A 24,187-nucleotide genomic window follows, 5' to 3' on the forward strand; every position below is an offset into this window, starting at 1 on the left:
GCAGATAGGAGAGACTGTGGCGAGCCAGCCAGGAGAGGTCTTTTCAGACCAGGAGCAAACAGACACTCTCAGTTCAAATTGTTTGTACCGTTCAGAAAACACAAGGTTGCCAAGCAGGTTAGTCATGTGACTAGCTGGTCTAACCATGTCTTGGCTCTGTGGATTGTATCATCTTAGCAGGGCCTAGAATGCGTTTCCCTACCTTCAATGTCTGGTGCTCAAAGTCTATTGTGGATTAAATGGATAAGGGGAGTAATCTCTCTTGTCCCTATTTGTATGTAAATCTCTTCCAGCAAAGTGTCTGGCAGCCCTTGTAACATGCCTTTTCCTCCCAGCAACAATTTGAAATTTAATGTCCATGTGGTAAAATTAATATGCTTCATTCTTGGCGGGTGGGGGTGTAGCATGACAGTTGGAACATTTAATTCAATTTAGAATCAGTCCAAAAAGCAAATAGAGACTGAATGCAAGATGGGGAGAGAGAGGGAACAAAGAAAAAGTAAAAGAATTTTTATTTTTATTTTGAATTCTTTTAAATCTCCAACAGTAATAATAATCTGAAAGAATGAGATTCCACACTTTTTTAAACCTAAATTTTCAGGACCAGAGAGTTTGAGCAGTAGTAATTTTTATCATGCTGTTAAAACTTCACTTACGCTTGAATAGACAAGTCCTAACTCTTTCTGGCGTATGGATAAGTACCCGCAGATTCATGCTCATCATGTGTTTCAGTGCTGAATCTCTCAGCAAGGTACCAATGTAGCAAAGCTTGTGGAGGAGCAGGGCGAATCGGACAGCAACTTCCTGACTTCTGCATTTAACTGCATGTGTGCAGACATTGTAAGTTGCTGTTGATTTACTCCTTAATAGCTGATAGCCCATCTGTTATACTGCTACAAAATCTGGCCCATGATGTATACATGTACTGGGGTCTATTCATAGCATCACTGTTATTGCTAATGTTGGGTTTGCACCCTGTATTAAGATTCAAAGAAGGCTGCATTCTGTAATTTGATGCATGTGCTAGGTAGGTCCTGGGTTCCTTGCTGATTTGTAACATGGGAGTTGTCGATTATGTGCACAAATATAATAACTGGACATGCTCCCATCAGCCCTCTCCCATTGAAAGACAGTCATTTCTGTAGCTAACAAACTGTGTTAGCCAACGTGACTTCAGGTCTCAGAGGTGATAGAGTAAGGAGAGAGTGATAGGTGGCAAACAAAAAGAGAGAGAAACGTATGGAGAGTAAATGTGAGAGGTGTAATAGAATGAGCATATTTTTCTGCTAGCCTTCTGTTGTAAGAAGGCATACATTTTAAATGGTTGTGGTGAAGGAGAAAAATCAGTTGCTGAGTCAGCATATTAATTCGCCCAACCAACCAGGAATTTATATGGTTAACATAAATATTATGATTAACAATTTGAGGACAAACTTTGGTTAACAAACAAAAGCATTTGCATTGTAACTTGCATGTCAGGCAACGTGCTGCTATTCAGTGAATACACATTCTTCATTAAATCTGTCCAACCCTAAGCCACCTGTGGCATCTACGTTCTGGCAACCCAGGCTATCCCCCTCCCCCAAAGAAACTGCAACTCAATCTTATTTGCACTTGTGTTTCTTATTTGGTGGTTTGTCCTGCCTGAATTTTGTGGACCTGGAGGTTGGGAAAGAGCAGTTTTTAGCAAGATTGCCATATTGGTCGATTAAATTTTATTTCAGAATTCTGAACAAGATCTATAAAATTAATGGGACCAAGGATTTAAACTTCATACTTAGCTACCAAACTTTCATGATGTCCAGCCTGTGAAGACAAAAATGTGGGAAACCCTGTTCTAAATAACTGTCTTCAAAACCAAGAGTTTAGTTAAAACAACAGTTGAATGAGTGAGAATATATCTGCATTTAAATAGGTTGTTGATTGCCAGATGAAATACTGCCTCAGTACTACAGATAAGAAGAAAAAGTGTGCATTTATATTGAACTTTTCACATCCTCAGGATATCGCAATCTTTGACGTTTTGTCAGTTATAATGCCAATTTACGCATAGCAAGGCCCCACAGACAGTAATGACCAGAATCTGTTTTTTAGTGGAGGATAATTATTAGACAGGATACTGTTCCTGCTCTTCAAGTAGTGTCAGAGATCTCTTACATTAAGAGGGCAGTCAGTCCATTGCTTTGATATCTCATCCAATAATACAGCACTCTCAGTACTGTGTTGAAGCTTCAGCCTAGATTATGAGCTCAGGTTTCTGGAGTGGTGCTTAAAGCCACCACCTTTTAACTCCAGTGAGAGTGTTACCACTGAGCCAAGGCTGATTCATAATATTACATTGATTTGTGCTGAGATGTGCACAATAACCTTTTTAACAAAACGTTGAGAGGTACGAAAAGGGGGTTTATTGAGCCTTATTTCGATATTGACCTGTCTGATCAAGATTAATTTGATTTTACTAACGCAGTGGTGTACTGGCTAAAGCACGACTAGTGAGAGTCTGAAATTCCATTAACTAAGCAGTGCAACAATGTAAGTACATATTAAAGGTTCAAATTTGTTGTAGTGTGACTGTTACTAAATGAGTGGGAAACTTCTCTTCTAGAAATTCTTTTATCAAAACAGCTTCCATTCAAGTGGGTTTGGTGATGGATAAATCTACATAAATTGGTTTTCTGGCTCACTGCTTTCGTCTCACACCTACCTGTGAAAATGTAGTTTTACACTTGTTCTGCAGGTCTCTTATCTTCGTAAGGGGAGCAGTTGTGATGAATGTCATGGAAGCAGTGACTGTGCTTGAGGGTACTTATCACAGGACTGACTCGTGGGTTTAGTGGTTGAGTGCTGAAGAGTTATTCTGGGTCTGTGGGAGCATGACACAGGTATAGGAAAACTAACTAACTTGATCTTTCACTTAACTACTTATTTTTGTACCTCAACGTTTTGTTTCAAGAGCTTTTGCGAGGGTACTCTTAAACAATTGTGTTTTAAGTGAAAAGAATTGCTTAATACAATGTGTGTTTTTCTCAATTAGTTTCATTAATCCAGCCATTACGCTATTGAATGTTAAAATGGCAGTATTCACTTTACATACCAGTATTGCAGGAATGTAAACTAAAGCTGTGTAACATAATACTCATTTATCTTCTGAATTTAATGCCCAAACATGTCTATTTTCTAACTTAGTGTAAAAATAACCCATAAATTGATCATCATCATTGAAAGTAACAAAGAAAATCAAGGTTGCACACCCCCTTTATTCAAGTTTAGTCCCACTTGATAAAATTATTAATACGACAATTAAAAATCAAAAGCAAGTCTATTTTAAAAAATAAATATTGGCAACGGTTTACAAAAGATAATTTAACTTCAAAATTTTAAATTGAACAAAACAATTTTGCATTCTTTAAAAAAAATTGACTGCAGATTTTCTAGTAAAAGGTGTTAAATTGAGACAGATCTGTAAAAGATGCAGTTATATGATGCATTGCTTACTGATAATTTTATGACCAGGTAAGAAGGGGTCTAGGGGGTCCCTTTAAGCCTTTGCCTGGTTTAACCATAACGCGGTTTAATTTTTAGAAAAACATATTTTAGCTCCCCCTCATTGAATCCTTATTCACCGCTTTCCAATTGTAAGGCAAAGAAATCAATTTAGACAGGTTTTCTTCGATTTTTAAACAAGAAAGGTAGAATTTTACTAATCTTAAACTCTAATCCGGTTACCCACCATGAATGTGCAATGCAACCACACTGGCATGCATACGTGACAAAAACACACACGCAGATAGAGACCGAGAAGTAGAAAAGAATAAAGGGGAAAAGTTTGAGGCAATAGATGGGTTTCTATTTTACTGTCCTTTGAGTTTGCTATGAAGTCTTTGGTTGCCAGTCAGCCTTGCAATTCGTTGGGGCCCAGTTCACTTGCTTCAACTTGCTTCGAGGTCGGAGTCAGTTTTCTTTCGAGGTTTACATGTCTTCCTTGGGTCCGGTGGCTTGGGAGAAAGCGAGAGACACAGAGGCTTCCTTGCTCCAGGTTCCAGTTCCAAACTGCCTTCTGTCTCTCTTTCTGCGGCATACTTCACAAAAAACAGGTTGCCCAGCAGGTTAGTCATGTGACTAGCTGATTTGACCACTTCTGTTTGTGGATTCTGCCATCTTAGCAGTCTTCCTGGATAGTGAGCATCCTCACCTTCAATGTCTAGTGATCACAGACCATTTTGGGTTTAGTGGACCAGGGAATAGTCCTTTGTCTCTCCAAGCACTGTCTGTTAGCATGCAAATATTTTTCCAGCCAAGTGTCAGGTGTTTTTTTTTTTTAACAAGTCCTTTCTTCACTCCAGCAACAGTTTAAAATCAATGTTCAGATGACAAAATTAATATGCCACATTCTTGGCAGGTGGGGGTCTCTGCATGATGATGGGTTGTAATCTGTCAGAACAAGACTCAAAGATTCAAAAAGATAGGAAGAACTTTTATTTATATAATACTTTTCCCAACCACAGCATGTCTCCAAATATTTCACAGCCAGTTAAGTATTTTGAATTGTAGTCACTGTGGTACCGTAGGGAAAGGTGGCAATCAATTTGCACACAAGGTCCCACAAATGAGAAAGATAAATGAGCGAATAATCTGTGGTAATGGTTGAGGAATATATATTATCTAGGACCCCGGGTAACTTCCCCACTCCTATTTGAATACTGCCATGAGATCTTTCCATTCACTTGACTGGGCAAAGGGGGCCTCAATTAACGTCTCATCTGAAAGATGGCACCTCCAACAATCCAGCATTTCCTCATTACTGTAGTGAAGATTCAACCTAGATTATGTGTTGAAGGCTTGAACCCACATGTTTCTGACTTGGGCAAGAGTGCCAACGCTAACATTATAGCATGTGGTTATATATATATATACCCGACCTTTTATAAAGGTAAATGCAATAACATCTGCAAACTACAGGAGTCACATGTCCAAGTACGAGATTAAACCTCTAGGTACATGTGCAGAATTGGCAACTCTGTATGGTCACCGAAGATATGTTTATCTACTTTGAACGGGTTTCAGAGAGTCAGACAACTGCTATTCAAGCTTCGCTCCTCCTTCGGTGACCATACAGAGTTGCCAATTCTGCACATGTACCTAGAGGTTTAATCTCGTACTTGGACATGTGACTCCTGCATTTTGTAGATGTTATTGCATTTACCTTTATAAAAGGTCGGGTCCTCTGTAATTGAGTGTTTGTGCTCACCATAAGCTTAAAAGGTATAGTTTTTGCTCACTGACAGGGGTGGGCTGGGTATTGGGAAATTTCCACAGTCCTACCATGAGTGGTTTGTCATCAGCCTTGAGAGGTACCAAGTTAGGTAACATCTGTAATAATAAAGGAAGACGTTAATGTTTCAGGAATAGCCCTTCAGATGCTATCTGACTTGTTGAGTGTTTCCAGCATTTTGAGTTTGAGATCATAAGGAATTGACCATCTTGGGAGGGAAGGATGGAGGTAAACGCAATTTTACAAATAAATCAGCCATATGTGTCGGGTTGGTATTAGAACCTGGAGAGGCTTGTCACAAAGACTTGGAATTCTTCCTACTCAACTCCAGATAATCCTGCAAGCTGATTTTGTACCTTGTTTGTGGCTGGACAAAGCTTCAGGAAGGTTAACAGTCAGTGCTGTATATTGGTGCATTGTGTACTTAAGTTTCATTTGTGCTCTTACACATACTTTGACACTGCCAAGGTTTACAGACCTCAATCAGTGCCTAAGCTCTCTTGGGTTTTGACAAGTGGGATGTCCACCTGCAGTCAAGAGTACACATTCCATATTGGGCAAACAGTAGCTTGGTTTGGAGACAGATAAACGTGTTTTAGAGCATATCACAGAGCTGGTTGACCAAAATATATGTATTTATGGGAATAGGTGAAAAAGTTGTTTAAAACTGATTATATAGAATTGTGACAGAAGTGTGTTGCTTGAATTGATTATTTTTAAAAAATAAGTTTCAAATGTGCCTCATAATGAAACCTAGCTCTAATAGAAGGTTAAAAATATGTCAGTTTTCCCATATGTTCGTGTCTAGGTATGTTCCCAGCAGTTCTGACTCCAGTATCAGTGAAGCTTGTTGCCCCTTTGACAAAGCAATAGTAGACATATTGACTTAGCTGCAAAGTTGCTAAAGAAAGTAATAATTAAGCTGGTGTTCTACCTAACATCCTGCAGAACCAGCTTGGCTGGTTTGATTACAGACAGCTGACTTAAATGACACCTCCTTGAAAGTGCCTCAAGTAAGAATTTTTGAATGCAAGCATTCAACAAGGAAAGGAATTCCAGTGTGAGCTGGGTGTTCTGTTAATCTTTTGCTGTGTCAATTACTTTCTCAGTGTTGCTACTGCCATAACCTACACCTCTTTAAAAACTCAGATCGTGTCTCTTTTAAAAGTGCTTAAAGAGAACTGTAAAATCTAAGGTAAATTCTTTTCCCCTTATGTTCCTTCATGCTAAATAGTTGGAAGGGGGTGGATTCTGGGAGGTAACTTTATTTTTTAAAAATGTAGATGATATTGGCATGAATAGATGGTGGGAGGAGTAAATGTACGAATGCTTGAAACTCGTTTTGGGGAAGCTGAAGCTAGGCTAAAGATACAGTACGCGGAAGGTTCCAATGGTTTTAAACACAGGCAGCGAGCTGTTCCTACGAACTTTGTGCAAACGAACCATGCAGTGAAAATATGTTACACTTCACCTTTTGTAACTGGTGAGTTGATTTGCGAGTGCAAATAAACCTGTGGCTGTGGTGCCTCAGGCCTTTTATGTAGTCAATGGCGTGTTTTTGATTTTAGTCTTAAAAGTTTGCATCAGGAAGTATTAGGGAGCTTCTACATCCAGAGATGAAGAAAAGATTTTAAGATCTGCCTGTGGCTTTATGCTACACTTTTTTAATTGCCAGATTGGAAATTTCTTTTCCGTTCAAAAGAAAGTTCATGTTGATCATTTTAAAGTTTCACAAGTGCCATTTTTATTATGCACAGACGATTCTATATAGTCACTTTATAGCCGACTATATATTCATAAGGCTGGGGAAGCAGTTATAGCTCAATGTCGAGGTTAACAATCCATTCAACGGCTTCAGCTGATGCAGTGTGAATGGTAGTGATGCCACCAGGAATGGATCACTAAAGGTAAGAGTTCAGCATGTGGGCAATGGCCTGACTTGGATGGCCACTGTCACAATTTGAGCTGGTTTTTGTGTTCCACATCTTCCCTGGCCTGTCCTCAAGGGGTTGAGGATTCTCCGGATTTTCTGAGAGGTTGAAACCTCAGACTTCACCACTTGGGTCAGTTACCAGGTTGCAGTTGGTGGTGTTAGCAGTCAACTAGGAGGTGTGCCATTGAGAGATAGGGCTGTATTCAGTTTGTAGGGTGTGGAGTGTGTTCCAGTTGGGATTATGAGATTTAAGGCGAGTCCGTGGGGGTTTTTTGAGGTCCTGTATCATGGGAGTGCTTCATCAACTGTGAGCCAGTGGTTTTCTTTGAACCTCCTGATGTCCGCAGGATATTGAGATAAGGCAACTGAAATGGTCAATGAATGGCACATGCGTTACTGATGTAAATGGAACTAGACCACGTTGGAAAAGTGTGTTGACAATGGAACACATTAAAAGGGAAGATGCTAGTAATTGGGAAAAGGAAGTTATTGTGCATGCTATACATTTACAGTAACACATACAATTTATTGAATGGAGAGTTGTGATAATGGTCAGTTCTATTTTAGGACTTCCAGTCATTCAATTATTTTAAATGCGCACCCTTTCTCTCCCTAACCATATGCAGGTTTCCTTTTTATTCAATGGATTACAGTAGCTTTGCACCTTATGTCTGCCTTTTTTTGTTTTATTTGTAGATATTCCAGTGGAAACAGCTTGAAAATTTATACTTCCGTGAAAAGAAGTTTGCAGTTGAAGTTCACGATCCTCGCAGGTAAGGTGTTTTCTTTGTCTGTTATCATAAATTAAAATTTCTCTGTTATTAAACATGTTGCAAAATCTTCTAATGAATGATATTTTAATGTAAATTTTGTTACAAATATGTAGATAGAATCTAACATGCTATGTTCAGGCAATTACAAATTATTTTTTGAAAATTGAGGATTAATATTGCCTTGAATAATAGATTATCTAAAATTTGAATTCACTTCATCAGTTTGAGAGCTATAAACCTACAGCTATACAGTTTTTCTGCTGAATTTATTTCATTTTTACTAATTTGCTGATTTTTTTTTTTTACACTTATAGTTGCTGTTATCCCAGTTGTCCATCACCACATCCTCACTAACAACCATTGGCTTCTTGTCCCCAAGACATTAAAATTAATGTGTCCTTATACTTTAAATCCTTCAATGGCCTCGCCCCACCCATTCTCTGCAATCCCCTCCAGTTCTATGTCTGTGTCTCACCCCTGAATATTCTGTGCCTCTGACTCTGGTCTTTTTATGTGTTTCCCCCTTCCATAGTCCCACCATTAAGGGAGAGCTGCACTGTTGGAGGTGCTGTCTTTCAGATGCAGTATTAAGCAGAGGACCCATCAGTTTCCTCAAGTGGATGTAAAAGATCCCTTGGCATTATTTCAAAGAGGAGAAAGGGAGTTCTGTCTGGTGATTTGGCCAAAATTTATCCCTCTACCAACATCACAAAACAAAAACAGATTATCTGGTCATTATCACATTGCTGTTTGTGGGGTCTTACTGTGCCCAAATTGGCTACCACATCTCCTACATTACAACAGTGACTTCACTTAAAAAAAAAAGTAGTTAATTGGGTGTAAAGCGCTTCGGTTGTTTAAAGGCACTATGTAAACAGATGTCTGTCTTTTCTATTGGCAGCAGAGCCTTCAGCCATCTTGTTCCTACTCTCTGGCATTCCCTCCCTCAACTTCTCCCCTTCTCTCACTCTCCCTTGAAAAATCTTCTCAAAATCCTGTCTTAATGCCAAGCTTTTGGTCACCTTGGGATGTTTGTTTACATTAAAGACACTATTATAAATGTAAATGGTTGAATATTAGCTCTGCTGCACTAAAACTGATATTTAAACTTTTCATAACTACAGCATCCTCAAGCTCTACCCTCCATAGACTGTACTTCATCTGAAACTCTTCTATCCTGCATCAAGTTCCATTTTCCTCTCTCACCAGCCATCACTGTCCTACATTGGTTCCTTGTCCTCCAACTCCTCAAATTTAAAATTCTCATCCTAGTATTGAAATTTCATTGTGGCCTTGTCCTTCTTGGCTTTAACCTCCTCTAACCCTCCTCTGAACTCACCTTACCTGTGATCTTCCTCTTGAGCAACTCACCCCTCCCCACCTCCATTCACTGTGCCAATTGGCGGCTTTACTTTCAACTGCCCATATCCCCATTCTTTAGATTTCCCTCCCTCTACACCTGTGTCACTCCTTGCAATTCACCTCTCTGACCAAAGCGTTGTGACTTGGAGTTAATTTTTCTTATATCTCTGTGAAGCATCTTCAGATATTTTTCTGTGGTAAAAGCCCTATATAAATGCTAGTTGTTGCTTACGAAGGGAGAAAGGTTCCGAGCTCTCCCATTCTTACATGCGCTTGGATTTAAAAAAAAATGTTTTGAGCCTGTATTAATTCACAAGGAGCCAGGTCTGTACCTGGAGATAATTTGGAGGACACTACCTGTCTTCTACTGAGAAATTCTCTGCAAAATTGGAAACCGACATTTCCAATGGAATGGATGAATTTTCACATGTTATTTTTAAAAGCATGCACTGCTTTTAGAAATGGTTGCTTGTCCTAGTACATAACTATTTGTGAGATTTGATCATTGCTTTCTTTTTTTAATGGTATATGTAAAGTTTATTAGCCATGCAGGCTTTATAAACTTTGCATTTTTTAATTTTGTTTTTATGCTACTTCAGAGGGGTCCTATGCTGCCTAAGCAGCTGCAATCTGTTTTCTACATTCCATTTCTATTGCCAGATTTATTCCTAGGGAAAGTAGCATAACAAATGCTCCCATTTACTGGCTTCTGGCCAGTTCAAACCTAACTCCTGAAGAAACTAATAAATTTCAGGAAAATATGATATATTCAGCCATTATCTGGGTTTGGGGGGAAGTGGGGGGGGGACACAAAAGCAACTGAGAGGAGTTTTAACTGTTTGCATTCAACATCTGTGTTTTTGTATACTTCATGACCTGTAGGTATGTTAAATATTCTGCAAAGGTTACAATGGTCATGTATTAAGATGGTTGATAATTACAGTTTCTGTCTTGATGGTGGCTGGCACAAGTTCATTTGGAATGCTGCCTTTTTCAATGCTGTGTGTGAAAGGAAAGGAATCCCACTGATAGCCTTCTGCCTAGCAATTCAGAGTGGCACTAGAATCCATAGCTTATAAGGCTGCATCCTTTTTGTCCACTTTCCTTGTCCGTCCCGACTACAGAATGGCATAGAGAAAATCCAGTAAAATACATTTTGTCCCCTCCTGTATGGATCCTGTGTGCACTTTAAAATGACAAGAGCTGCTATTGTGCTCCATGTTTGCAATTCATGTATTGCAACATTATGGTAATCAATATAGTATTGTAGAATGTAGCTGCTTGGGGTTTCCTGTTCTTTTTAAAACAACTTTATTTATTTTTTTAAAATTTATTTAGAGATACAGCACTGAAACAGGCCCTTCGGCCCACCGAGTCTGTGCCGACCATCAACCACCCATTTATACTAATCCTACACTAATCCGATACCCCTACCACATCCCCACCTGTCCCTATATTCCACTACCACCGACCTATACTAGGGGCAATTTATAATAGCCAATTTACCTATCAACCGGCAAGTCTTTGGCTGTGGGAGGAAACCGGAGCACCCGGTGAAAACCCACGCAGACACGGAGAACTTGCAAACTCCACACAGGCAGTACCCAGAATTGAACCCGGGTCGCTGGAGCTGTGAGGCTGCGGTGCTAACCACTGCGCCACTGTGCTGCCGCAGTTTGTGAAGCTAACAAAAATGCCCCATAGAGGAAACACAGGTGGTACGTTTTCCTGAAATCTAGGTCTGAAGTTTCTTCGGATTTGATCGCTGAGCCAGTATTAGTTCTTCTAACCCATAAAAGCACACTTCGTCATTTGGTCCTTGAAATAACATTGACAGCAGCTGGGGAGAAGCTCATGGTCCAGGCCATTGGGTCCTTTTCAGTTGAAAGAGGAGTTGCAAACAGCATAATAGAAATCTACCTGATTAAACAAAATAAAAGTTGGATGTATTTCTGTCCACTTTCAAAACAATAGAAAACGTGCAGTTAATACCGGCACTACCTTTCCAAATGTTTAATTGAAGACTATGGTCTCCACTCTCTCTAAATTGTCTCCACTGCTTGTCCAATAGTGCCTTCCACAATCCCAGGATGTTCCTAGATGCTTTACAGCCAGTGAAGTACCTCTGAAGTGTATTCACTGTTGTAATGTAAGAAATGCGAGTTCCCACAAACAGTAATATGATGACCAGAGAATCTATTTTTGTGATGTTTGGGGGATAAATATTAGCCAGGACACAGAGAATAGCTCCCTGCTCTTCTTTGAAATAGTGCCATGAGATCTTTTACATCCATCTTAGAAAGGAGACAGGCTCCCAATTAAACGTCTCATCCGCAAGACTTCTGACCGTGCAGCACTTCCTCAGTATTGAACTGTCAGTCCAGATTGTTGTGCTGAAGTTTCGAGTAGGACTTGAACCCCAGAACTTTGAGATTTCGAGGCAAGAGTGTTATCAACTGAGCCATGGCTGACATGGGATGAGCAGAAATTTTCTCCAACTAAATATTGAGAAAACCAAAGTTATTGTCTTCAGTCCCCACCACAAACTCCATTTTCTAGTAACCAACTCCAGCCATCTCCCTGGCAATGGTCTGAGGCTGAACCAGACTGTTTGTTTGCAACCTTGGTGTCATGTTTGACCTCAAGTTGAGCTTCCAACCACAAATCCGCATCATAACCGAAGACTGCCTATTTCCACCTCGCCCCTGCCTTAGCTAATCTGGTGCTGAAACCCTCATTCGTGACTTTGTTACCTTTAACTTTGACTATCCCAATGCATTCCTGGCTGCCCTCCCATCTTCCACCCTTCATAAACTTGAGGTTATCCAAAACTCTACTGCCCATTTCCTAACTCGCACCATGTCCCATTCGCCTATCACCCCTGTGCTTGCTGATCTGCATTGGTTCCTAGTTAAGCAATGCCTCAATTTTTTGAATTCTCATCCTTGTTTTCAAATCCTTTTCTGGCCTTGCCTTCCCTATCTCTGTAACCTCCTCCAATCTTCTGAGATATCTGCGCTTCAATTCTGGCCACTTAAGCAGCCCCAATTTTAATCACTCCTATCACTGGCAGCTGTGCCTTCAGCTGTCCAAGCCCTAAGCTCTGGAATGACCTCCCTAAACCCCTCTCTCTTCCTCCTTTTCCTTTTTTTATTTGGTCCTTAAAACCTACCTCTTCAACCAAGCTTTTGGCTCTGCCGTAATGTCGTCTTATGTGGCTTGGTGTCAAATTTTATTTGTAAAGCTCCTGTGAAGCGCCTTGGGACATTTTACAATGTTAAAGGTGCTATAAATACTTGTAGTTATGGATCTTCATTTTCTACTGTTGAGTTTTTTTTTAAATACTAATTGTAAATCTAATTTGCCTCAAATGAACTGGTTTACTCTTGGAATCTCTTGGAAACAGTAGCAAATCCTATTGGGTGTCTTTTCTTTTTTAAATTTAGAGTACCATTGTCAAGAAGAACGTTTGGGCAGACTGGGCTGGTGGTAAACACATGGTATGCAAGCACGTCCCTGATAAAATCCATTTGGGTGATGGCAATAAGTCAACATCAATTCTACCTGGACAGAAAACAAAGCAAAGTAAGTTGTCGATCAAAGAATGGATTAAAACTTGAAGGTGAACGTAAAATCTTGACCACCTATTTGGAACGTAATTCATTAACTCTGGCTCAAATAAAATCCTGTTGTGACTTTGGAGAAAATTATTTTAATGTAGATTTCTTTTTGGTCTTGTAGGCAAAGATTCCATCAGCAAGAAGTCTCAGTGATATTGCAATGGACTTGACTGATGCAGGAATGTCTAAAGCTTCTAAACTGACAAACGTGGATGGCAAAAATCCAATTATAACAGCTAGTAATGGCAGTCTAATTTCCTCAGGTAAACTCTTTGCTATGCATGTTTTCAATACATTATCAAGTGTGGTTCCATTATAAAAGAGGGCAGATGGGCACTACTGATTTTCTCGACAGTTCTGATTTTACTTGAATTTTTCAATATTTAACAGTTCTGTGTTCGTTCATTTGGATATGTTACATGGATGCATTTAGTGTTTAATTTCTCTTTAGCATAAGTCTTCATGAAAGAGAATCAATAGAAATTGAAAATGAATTATTAATGCATAATTATTCTTTAGATATTTTAAAAACTACAATTACTTTCAACCAAACAGTACGCTCACTTGATGAGTCAACTTTTTTTTAATCTACAAATTATAGTGTAAAATATTTTGCATTTCAGGCAAAGATCTGTTGAAAATTAAATTACATTAGAATTCTAAAGCAGAAATTAACTCATTTTTGCCATCTCATTAAGTGAATACTTTATGGAAATCTTATTCACTTGACAGCAATTGACCGTTCTCTTTGGCAGCAATTTTAGTTTTGTTTCGATACAACGAAGTCTTTGTTTCGATGTTACTGATTTGTGCAATTTAAAGAGTATTTCTCTTCAATTGAATTGTATCTGGATGCTTCAATCATAGAGTGCCAAACAATTTAACATACCTACTCATTCGTCCTCTCCCCTAATGAAGCAGAGTTTGCAAAAATAAAGATTAATAATGCTGAAGTATAGTTCCAAACGTAAATTTTATTTAGTTGCCTAAAGGGGTGAAGTATGCCGTTGTCCTGTTTTGAGAATTCATTGCTCAGTGCATACCTGTCAATTTGATTTATATCATCAGGGCCGCACTAATAACTTGATTGAATTTTTCGAGGTGATGACGAGATGTGTAGATGAGGGTAAAGCAGTTGATGTAGTCCACATGGACTTCAGTAAGGCTTTTGATAAGGTCTCACATGGGAAATTGGTGAAGAAGGTAAGAGCCCATGGGATCCAGGGCAATTTGGCAAATTGGATCCAAAGTTGGCTTAGTGGCAGGAGGCAAAGGGTGATGGTCAAGGGTTGTTTCTGTGAGTGGAAGCCTGTGACCAGTGGTGTACCGCAGGGATCAATGCTGGGACCCTTGCTGTTTGTAGTATACATTAATGATTTAGATGTGAATATAGGAGGTATGAACAGTAAGTTTGCAGATGACACAAAAATTGGTGAGGGGCATGGATAGATTAGATAGGAAGAAACTTTTTCTCTGAGCAGAGGGGTCAATAACCAGGCATAGATTTAAGGTAAGGGGCAGGAGATTTAGAGGGGGTTTGAGGAAAACATTTCTCACTCAGAGGGTGGTTGGAATCTGGAACGCACTGCCTGAAGAGGTGGTAGAGGTAGGAACCATCACAGCATTTAATAAGTATTTAGATGAGCACTTGAAATGCCATAGCATACAAGGCTATGGGCCAAGTGCTGGAAAATGCGATTAGAATAGGTAGGTGCTTGATGGCTGACACAGACACGATGGGCCGAAGGGCCTGTTTCTGTGCTGTATGACTCGAAAAAAATTAAAAACTTGCTTGTCAAAAATGCGTTTTGCAACTAGTACCTGAAGAGTAAATCTTTTACAGGATTGGAAAGTCAAGTGAACTTTCATGTTTAATATATCATGTTTAAGTTTAAATTGAAGATTCAATCTTCACTCTTAATACTTGCAAATAAATATGTCTGGTATAGTTTTATGTTTGCAGCCAAAAATAAATCTTGTGTGAAACAAAATGAGACTCGCCTGCTTTTGGAAGGATTCAGGACGATTAGAGCTAACTTGTGCAGTGCCCAGTAACTATGTTGGGGTCAAGTAAAACTAGTATTACTTGTAGTTGTGCTGTCTCTCCTACAGATGTTCAACCATCTGTGAAAATCAATATGTGGAGACATCAGATAATAATGCACTGTATTGATTTCAAGTTCCAGTTAATGGATCGTTTTAGATACAAGGAGCTGAAAAAATGCATATCTGAATGGATTCAGTATTTTTATCGTCCTATATACAATCAAATTCAATATTAAAGTAGTATGTACAGACAAATATAGTCTAAGATTGAAGATGTTAAAAATTGGCTTTTGTGTAAGTGTTTCAAATTTTTTCCGAAAAATAATCACATGAAAGATCTTGTTCCATTCTGGGGTGTCTTGGTTGTACAACAGAGAGGTTTCCCTTTATTTTAAAATAAATTGAAAGCTCTAAAATTGGTTGTAAGGTTTTTGATCTGCAAGCTAATTTCTGCAACTGGTATGTGTGCCAAAAGCTTTATGAAAGACTGCCAAACAAAACAAGGAAATGGCAAGCTTAGAAGCTAGTAGAGAGAACGTCCTTCTTGCCAGATCCTGCATTGTACTTCTGCTGACCACAGAGACCTTTTACATATCCTGCAGAGAGTACATCTGTTGCTAAAGCTATTCTGTGTTTTACTGGTTTAAACTGTAAAAAGCCATCTTTGCGTCATATGATAGTTTCCATATTTTTCTTGCTACTTAGATGTCAGTAGTAATAATAGTGTGTATCCATTTAGGTTCTCAGGACTCCGAACTCAGTGATGAGCAAAAGAAAGAAAAGCTAATTGAATTGAGGCAGCGTCAGAGTACATTGCAAGATACTCTCAATCAAAGAATGGAAGAATTAAAGAAAATCTGTTTACGAGAAGCAGTAAGTATAACCTTGTACTGCTTTAAATAGTTCTTTTCAATGCAAATATTCAATCATTTCTTCATGTTTCATGACTAATTTGTGTCAGCTGGTTGGCTCAGTTTGTACACAACTCTATCCTGAGTTAGAAGGTTGTAGGTAGAGAACAAAATCTAGGCTGACGATCCAGTGAGGGAGTGCTGCACTGTCCAGTGTTCCCTCTTTCAGATGAGCTGTTAAACTGAGGCGCTGTCTGCCCTCTCAGCGGATGTAAAAGATCCATGCCGCTATTTTGAAGAAGACCGTACCTAAAGTCGGTGCCAACCGATACCCTAAAAACAGATGATCTGGTTATTATCACATTGTGGGATCAAACTGGCTGCCGCATTCCCTACTTCGAGTAACTACACTACTTGTAATTTCTTGTGCATTCCCATTATAGGAGTTAACAGGCAAGCTACCAAAAGAGTATCCACAGATGTCGGGAGAAGATCTTCCACGTGTTAGACGGCGAGTAGGCACAACGTTCAAATTGGATGACACCCTCCTTCAAAGTGAAGAGGCAAGTACCATGTAAACAATAGGTGGGAATGGCCAGACAGTCTTGCATTACAAAAATTGCTGTTTCTAATATCTACCCTATTTTTATGACTTGGAACTTTTTTTTAAATTCTCTTTCTTCCCCCACCCCCCTTGTTCTGAAGATGATTTGTGCTTGGAGTATTGTGCCAAAGGCTCCGTGCCCCTCCAGTACCTAACTCCAGTTGTGGCCTTTATTTGAGGTTACATAGTCTATTCAGCTGTGGGGAATCTCAAACTAGCCCAAAACTGCCCTCCCCCTAAATTCTCTTCCCCAGCTGCGATCAGTGGATAAATAATCAGGGTGGGAGTTTTTTTTTCTCCCCCACCTTCCCAACGCAGGGTAAATTGAGGCATTTTTACTTCATCTGATTCCAGCTGGACTAAGTCACTATAGACCAAGAATCTCTCATTTATCCTTTCTAGTCTGCATGAATCAAGTAGCGGTGAACCTACTGAACCATTGGTGGAGCTACCTTTTTATCTTGGCGTACCAGTGGAGAATTGTCATCTAGAAAGAATGCTTATGTTGCAATAATATTGATGCATTGTTCGGGATGTGTCATCAGGAACCAGTTATGTTCTATCTGGGAAATATTATTTCTTGAATATACTCAGGAATGCATTCACCTGCTGCTCATTTTCTGTCAGATATTTTAATCCCCTTTTTATGTTTTATTAACCTGTTCCTTTCAGTTTATCACACCCATTCTGCCTTTTTGAAAGATTCATGTGTGATACGTAAATATTAAAACTTCAAGTTAGAGTAATATAGATTTGTCAGGTTTCATTTTTGTGACAGAGAAAGTACAAATGATCCCAAGTAAAGTGATGGAAGGTGTTGTCGACAGTGCTATCAAGTAGCACTTGCTTAGTAATAATCTGCTCAGTGACGCTCAGTTTGGTTTCTGCCAGGGCCACTCAGCTCCTGACCTCATTACAGCCTTGGTTCAAACATGGACAAAAGAGCTGAACTCAAGAGGTGAGGTGAGAGTGACTGCCCTTGACATCAAGGCAGCATTTGACCGAGTATGACATCAAGGAGACCGAGCAAAACTGGAGTCAATGGAAATCGTGGGGGGGGTGGGAACGCTCCGCTGCTTGGAGTCATACCTAGCGCCAAGGAAGATGGTTGTGGTTGTTGGAGGGCAATCATCACAGCTTCAGGACATCACTGCAGGAGTTCCTTAGGTTAGTGTCCTTGACCCAACCATCTTCAGCAGCTTCATCAATGACCTTCTTTCAATCATAAGGTCAGAAGTGGGGATGTTTGCTGATGATTGCACAATGTTCAGCACCAATCATGACTCAAATACTGAAGCAGTCCGTGTTGAAATTCAGCAAGACCTGAACAATATCCAGGCTTGGGCTGATAGCTGGCAAGTAACATTCGCGCCACACAAGTGCGGGCAACGACTATCTCAAACAAGAGAGAATCTAACAATCTCCCCTTGACATTCAATGGCATTATGATCACTGAATTTCCCACTATCAACATCCTGGGGGTTACCATTGACCAGAAACTGAACTGGAGTAGCCATACAAGTACTGTGGCTACAAGAGCAGGTCAGAGGCTAGGAATTCTGCAGCGAGTAACTCACCTCCTGACTTCCCAAAGCCTGTCCACCATCTACAAGGCACAAGTCAGGAGTATGATGGAATACTCTGTGGGTGGGTGCAACTCCAACAACACTCAAGAAGCTTGACACCATCCAGGCCAAAGCATCCCGCTTGATTGGCACCCCATCCACAAACATTCACTCCCTCCACCACTGACGCACAGTGGCAGCGTGTGTACCATCTACAAGATGCACTGCAGCAACGCACCAAGGGTGTATAGACAACACCTTCCAGACCCACGACCTCTACCAACTAGAAGGACAAGGGCAGCAGTTTCATAGGAGCACCACCATCTGCAAGTTCCCCTCTAAGCCATACACCATTCTGACTTGGAACTATATCACCATTCCTTCACTGTCGCTGGGTCAAAATCCTGGAACTCCCTTCCTAACAGCACTGTGGGTGTACCTACCCCACATGAACTGCAGCAGTTCAAGAAGGCAGCTCACCACCACTTTCTCAAGGGCAATTAGGGATGGACAAGAAATGCTGGCATAGCCAGTGATGCCCACATCCCATGAATGAATAAAAAAATATATTTACAAGTGCTGTATTAAGATAATGTGATAGCTTTATTTCTATAGGATTTGCAAATGTCTCAGGTGAAAGATGAGGTAACTATCTAATTTGGTAATTTTTCCATTTAACTACTTTTCAGGATCCATATTTACAAGATCTTGAGAATAAGTTTATCATTCAGCAGAAGATTGTGGAAGCTGCAAGAAAACTAGCCAATGATCATGAAGTATGCAAGAATGTTAAAAAGAAGAGGAAACAGGACTATGTTGATGCTTTGAAAAAGCTTCAAGAGATAGAGAATTCAAGTAATGAGTACAGAATAAAATGTGGGAGGAAGCCTACTCAGAGAACCTCCCTCATTGTTCCAGGTAATAAACTGACCCTTCCGAAGAAGAGTCACTGACCCGAAACGTTAACTCTGCTTCTCTTTCCACAGATGCTGCCAGACCTGATGAGTGGTTCCAGCATTTCTCATTTTTATTTTATAATAAACTGACTATACAGCTAATTGCAATTTAAATGATGAAAAAGTGTTTTCATTAATCTATTGTCCAGAAATTAAAAGGACTTGTCTGCCTTTCAGTAATCATTTTGAAGGTAGATTTGCTGTTACCGAATAACGACATTTGCTGTGAGAAATATGTAATTTCTTTTTAACCTAGATGAGGTCATTCCATCGGAGACCAGTTCCTTATCTGACACAAATACAGCAGATGACGGTGAGTTGTGAAAGCATATATGTCAACAGTGCCACCATTTGTGTTTAGCATACCTTAATACCAGAGGTCTAGTTGAAGTGTTTTTTTTTACTCATCCAAGGGATATGGACGTCATTGGCAAGGCCAGCATTTATTGCCCATCCCTAATTCCCCTTGAGAAGATGTTGGAACTACTGTAGTGCATGTGGTGTAGTAACACCCACAGTGCTATTTGCTAGGGAGTGCCAGGATTTTGGCTTAGCAAGAGTGAAGGAATGGTGATGTATTTCCCAGTCAGGATAGTGTGTGACTTGGAGGGGAACTTGCAGGTAGTGGTGTTCTTGATTATTGTTGGAGCTGTACTCATCCAGGAAAGTGGAGAATGTTCCATCTCACTCCTGACTTGTAAATGGTGGAAAGGTTTTGGGGAGTCAGGTGGTGAGTTACTCAGCTGCAGAATATTCAGCCTCTGACCTGCATTGTTACTTTCATAGGTATGTGCATGATTAATTTCAAAATTTTACATTCCTTTCGGGCAAAGCAATTTTTCATGAATCTGAGCATCTTTGAAGTGGCAATTGAAGTACAAGTCTTCAGTGAAATCAGCTGAGGTTCTAACTCTTGATAGCTCTTATGATCCTTGTTGGACATCTTGTTTGATGAGAGGAGGATCCGTCTCAACTGTGGTTCTGTTCTCTTGGTCAAGTAGCTGGCAGACACCCACAGTCTAGGCTCATGCCCATTTTAAATAAAAGTGGCAGTACCAGTGGATCCAAACTCTGACATATGTCAGTACCTTGATGGGGGCAAAATTAGTAGAATGATCTGTATGCAGTATACCTCATGGCATGCATTATAATCTAAATGCAAACCGTGAGGTCATAAAATAATCATGGTACTATGGTGATGGCGTGTACAGATCAAATGAAGGATATTTTGAGCAGTTGATAACTTTTACTGTTATCCAATGTTTTTTGCAGATGACGTGCGTGTTATACAAAGAAAAAGATCTTTTTCTAGCCAGCAACCTCTGAGACCGGTTCCACCACAGTCCCTTGAGCTTAAACAAAGCCGACAGAGGAGAAGTTCTGCAAGTGAACAGTTTCACGATAAAGGACATATAGGCCAAACTAGGTATATCATTCCTCGGTTCACTGAGTATCTGTATGCATCTGTGACTGTTTGTATTCTAAATGAGCACCTTTTACTGACCAGCATTCTTCTTTTCTCAATGTTTGCTACAATTTTCATAATTGATTTATTTCTAGGTCTGCGGCTTAGTATTTTGTTTTGCTTGAACCAGGCAGTTGGTCAATCCATACTTCTGTTCATGAGCATTTATCGTGTCACCTGAATAGCTTCATTTCACTACAGAGGGAGTTGTCCTCATCAAAAATTTTGGGTACTTTCAAAAATAGATTGGTCGTGGGATGTACATTGCTAAGTATTATGTGGCCATTTGAAATTAATTTTTGGCAAAAAAGTTGCATTTTAGATTTTTTTTAAATAAAACCTCTGACAGGGATTTTTGTTGTAAACCCACCACATTTTATTTTGCTTTCAGTTTGTGAGATTTTTCATCAAAAAGTCTTTTAAGATAAATTATTAAAAATGCGATCAGACAAAGGGGGAAAGAGCTGCCATCAAGAACAATAGTAGCAGCTGTATGTCTAAAGCGGGTAGAGGCACAGAATTTAAAAAAAATTTTGGGTGGAAAACTGAAATTTTTTTTTTAATGAAATTTTCCATTGTTTGTTGTTGTCACTCAATTTATAATGGTTACAGACCCTCATAGGTTCGTCTGCAAACATTGTTCATCAATTCTAACATGCCAAATAGGAGCAGGAGTAGGCCACTCGACCCGTCAAGCCTGCTCCGCCATTCAATAAGTTCATGGCTGAACTGATTACTCCACATTTCCACCTACCCCCGATAACCTTCCAACCCCTTGCTTATGGAGAATCTATCTACCTCTGCCTGAAAAATATTCAAAGTCTCTGCTTCCATTGCCTTTTGAGGAAGAGAACCCCAAAGACTCAGGACCCTTTAAGAAAACAAAAATTCTCCTCATCTCTGTCTTAAAGGGGCGACCCCTTATTTTTAAACAGTGACCCCTAGTTCTAGATTCTCCCACAATGGAAACATCCTTTCCACATCCACCCTGTCAAGAACCCTCAGGATCTTACGTGTTTCAGTCAAGTTGCCTCTTACTCTTCTAAATTCCAGCGGATACAAGCCTAGCCTGTACAGTCTTTGCTCATGAGAAAGCCCACCCATTCCAAGTATTAGTCTAGTAAACCTTTTCTGTACTGCTTCCAATGCATTTACATCCTTCCGTAAATAAGGAGACCAGTACTGTACACAGTACTGCAGATGTGGTCTCATCAATGCCCTGTATAGCTAAAGCATAACCTCACTACTTTTTGTATTCAATTCCCCTCGCGATAAACAATAACATTCTATTAGCTTTCCTAATTACGTGCTGTACCTGCAGACTAACCTTTTGCGATTCATGCAGCAGGACACCCAGATCCTTCTGCATCTCAGAGCTCTGCAATCTCTCACCATTTAGATAATATGCTTTTTTTATTCTTCCTGCCAAAGTGGACAATTTCACACTTTCCCACATTATATTCCTTTTGCCAGGTCTTTGCCCACTCACTTAACCTATCTATACCCTTTGTTGCCTCCTTATGTCCTCTTCACAAGTTACTTTCCTACCTATCTTTGTGTCATCAGCAAATTTAGCAACATACCTTCAGTCCCTTCTTCTAAGTCACTTATATAAATTGTAAAAAGTTGAGGCCCCAGCACAGATCCCTGTGGCACACCACTTGTTACATCTTGCCAACTAGAAAATTCCCCATTTATGACTACTCTCTGTTAGCTAACCAATCTTCTATCCATGCCAATATGTTACCCCTACACCATCAGCTTTTATTTTCTGCAATAACCTTTGATGTGGCACCTTATCAAATGCCTTCTGGAAATCTTAAGTACAATACATCCACCAATTCCTCTTTATCCACAGCACATGTAACTCCCTCAAAGAACTCCAATAAATTGGTTAAACATGATTTCCCTTTCACAAAACCATGTTGACTCTGCCTGATTACCTTGAATTTTTTTAAGTGCCCTGCTGTAACATCTTTAATAATAGCTTCTAACATTTTCCCTAAGACAGATGTTAAGCTAACTGGCCTGTCGTTTCCTGCTTTCTGTCTGCCTCCCCTTTTTGAATAAAGGAGTTACATTTGCTATTTTCCAATCTAATGGAACCTTCCCTGAATCTAGAGAATTTTGAAAAATTAAAACTAACACATCAACTATCTCACTAGCCACTTCTTTTAACACCCTAGGATGAAGTTCATCAGGATCCGGGGACTTGTCAACCCACAGCTCCAACAATTTGTTCAGTACCACTTCCCTGGTGATTGTAATTTTCTTGAGTTCCTCCCTCCCTTCCATTTCCTGACTTACAGCTAATACTGAGATGTTACTTGTATCCTCTATATTAAAGACCGATGCAAAATATCTGTTCAGTTCACCTGCCATCTCCTTATTATCCATTAGTAATTCCCCAGACTCTCTTTTTATAGGACCAATGCTCACTTTGTTAACTCTTTTTTAAAAAAATATCTATAGAAACTCTTACTATCTGTCTTTATATTTATAGCTAGCTTTCTCTTGTACTCTAATTTTACCTTCCTTATCAATCTTTTAGTCATTCTTTGCAGTCATTCTGTCCAATCTACTGACCTGCCTCCCATCTTTGCACAATTATAGGCTTTTTCTTTAAGTTTGATACTATCTTTAACTCTTTTAATTAACCACGGATGACAGGTCCCACCCTTGGAATTTTTCTTTCTCGTTGAAATGTATCTATTCTCTGTATTCTGAAATATCCCCTTAGAGATGCATTGGCAGACATTTATTGACCTATCCCTTAACCTGATTTGCCAGTTCACTTTAGCTAGCTCCGCTTTCATGCCCTCATAATTGCCCTTATTTAAGTTTAAAATACTAGTCTTGGAACCACTCTTCTCTCCCTCAAACTGAATGTAAAATTCAATCATATTATGATCGCTGCTACCTAGGGGTGCTTTAACTATGAGGTCATTAATTAATCCTATCTCGTTGCACAATACCAGGTCTAGTATAGCTTGCTCTCTGGTTGGCTCAAGAACATATTGTTCCAAGAAATTATCCTGAAAACATTCTATGTACTCCTCATTTAGGCTACCTCTGCCCATCTGGTTTTTCCAGTTTATAGGTTAAAATCCCCCATAATTATTGCTGTACCTTTCTGACAAGCTGCCATTATTTCTTCCTTTATACCCTGTCCCACAGTGTGGTTATTGTTAGGTGGCCTGTGCACCACTCCCACACATGACTTCTTGCCTTTATGATTTCTCATCTCTACCCAAACTGCTTCTGCATCCTGGTCTCCTGAAGTTAGGTCATCCCTCTATATTACACTAATATTATCATTAATTAACAGAGCTACCCCTCCACTTTTTCCTATCTTCTTGTCCGTCCTAAATGCCAATTATCCTTCAATATTCAGATCCCAATCTATGTAGTCCTGCAGCCATGTCTCTGTAATGGCTATCAGATCGTACCTATTTATTTCTATTTCTACGTGCATTCAGATGCAGCACCTTTAGTTGTGTCCTTTTATTATTTTTGTAACCTCTAGCCTTATCTGTTGATTTACTCTTAGATTTGTACGCTCTGTCCCTTCCTGTCACAGTCTGTTTATCATTTCCCATATTAATACCATTCTCTCTTGCCTTGTCTCTACTCCTTGATTTACCATATCTTCCCAAATTTGATCCCTGGCCCCCACTATTCAGTTTAAAATCCTCTCCACTTCCCTAGTTAAGTCGCTCACTAGAACACCGTCCCCAGCA

General features: G+C 39.7%; 1 protein-coding gene across 2 annotated transcripts in view; it reads left to right on the top strand.

The window, feature by feature from the left end:
• Positions 1–24,187, top strand: part of frmd4bb (FERM domain containing 4Bb) — a 393,899-nt gene that overhangs the window by 351,443 nt on the left and 18,269 nt on the right. For both annotated transcript variants that reach the window (XM_068051541.1, XM_068051542.1), the window contains 8 exons: positions 7,902–7,978; positions 12,787–12,925; positions 13,082–13,223; positions 15,746–15,879; positions 16,301–16,420; positions 18,716–18,944; positions 19,239–19,295; positions 20,255–20,408. In XM_068051541.1, the coding sequence (XP_067907642.1) occupies positions 7,902–7,978; positions 12,787–12,925; positions 13,082–13,223; positions 15,746–15,879; positions 16,301–16,420; positions 18,716–18,944; positions 19,239–19,295; positions 20,255–20,408 (1,052 nt within the window). The remainder of the gene's footprint in view (positions 1–7,901; positions 7,979–12,786; positions 12,926–13,081; positions 13,224–15,745; positions 15,880–16,300; positions 16,421–18,715; positions 18,945–19,238; positions 19,296–20,254; positions 20,409–24,187) is intronic.

The sequence above is a fragment of the Heterodontus francisci genome, chromosome 19 (genome assembly GCF_036365525.1).
Source record: "Heterodontus francisci isolate sHetFra1 chromosome 19, sHetFra1.hap1, whole genome shotgun sequence".
NCBI classification, from domain to species: domain Eukaryota; kingdom Metazoa; phylum Chordata; class Chondrichthyes; order Heterodontiformes; family Heterodontidae; genus Heterodontus; species Heterodontus francisci.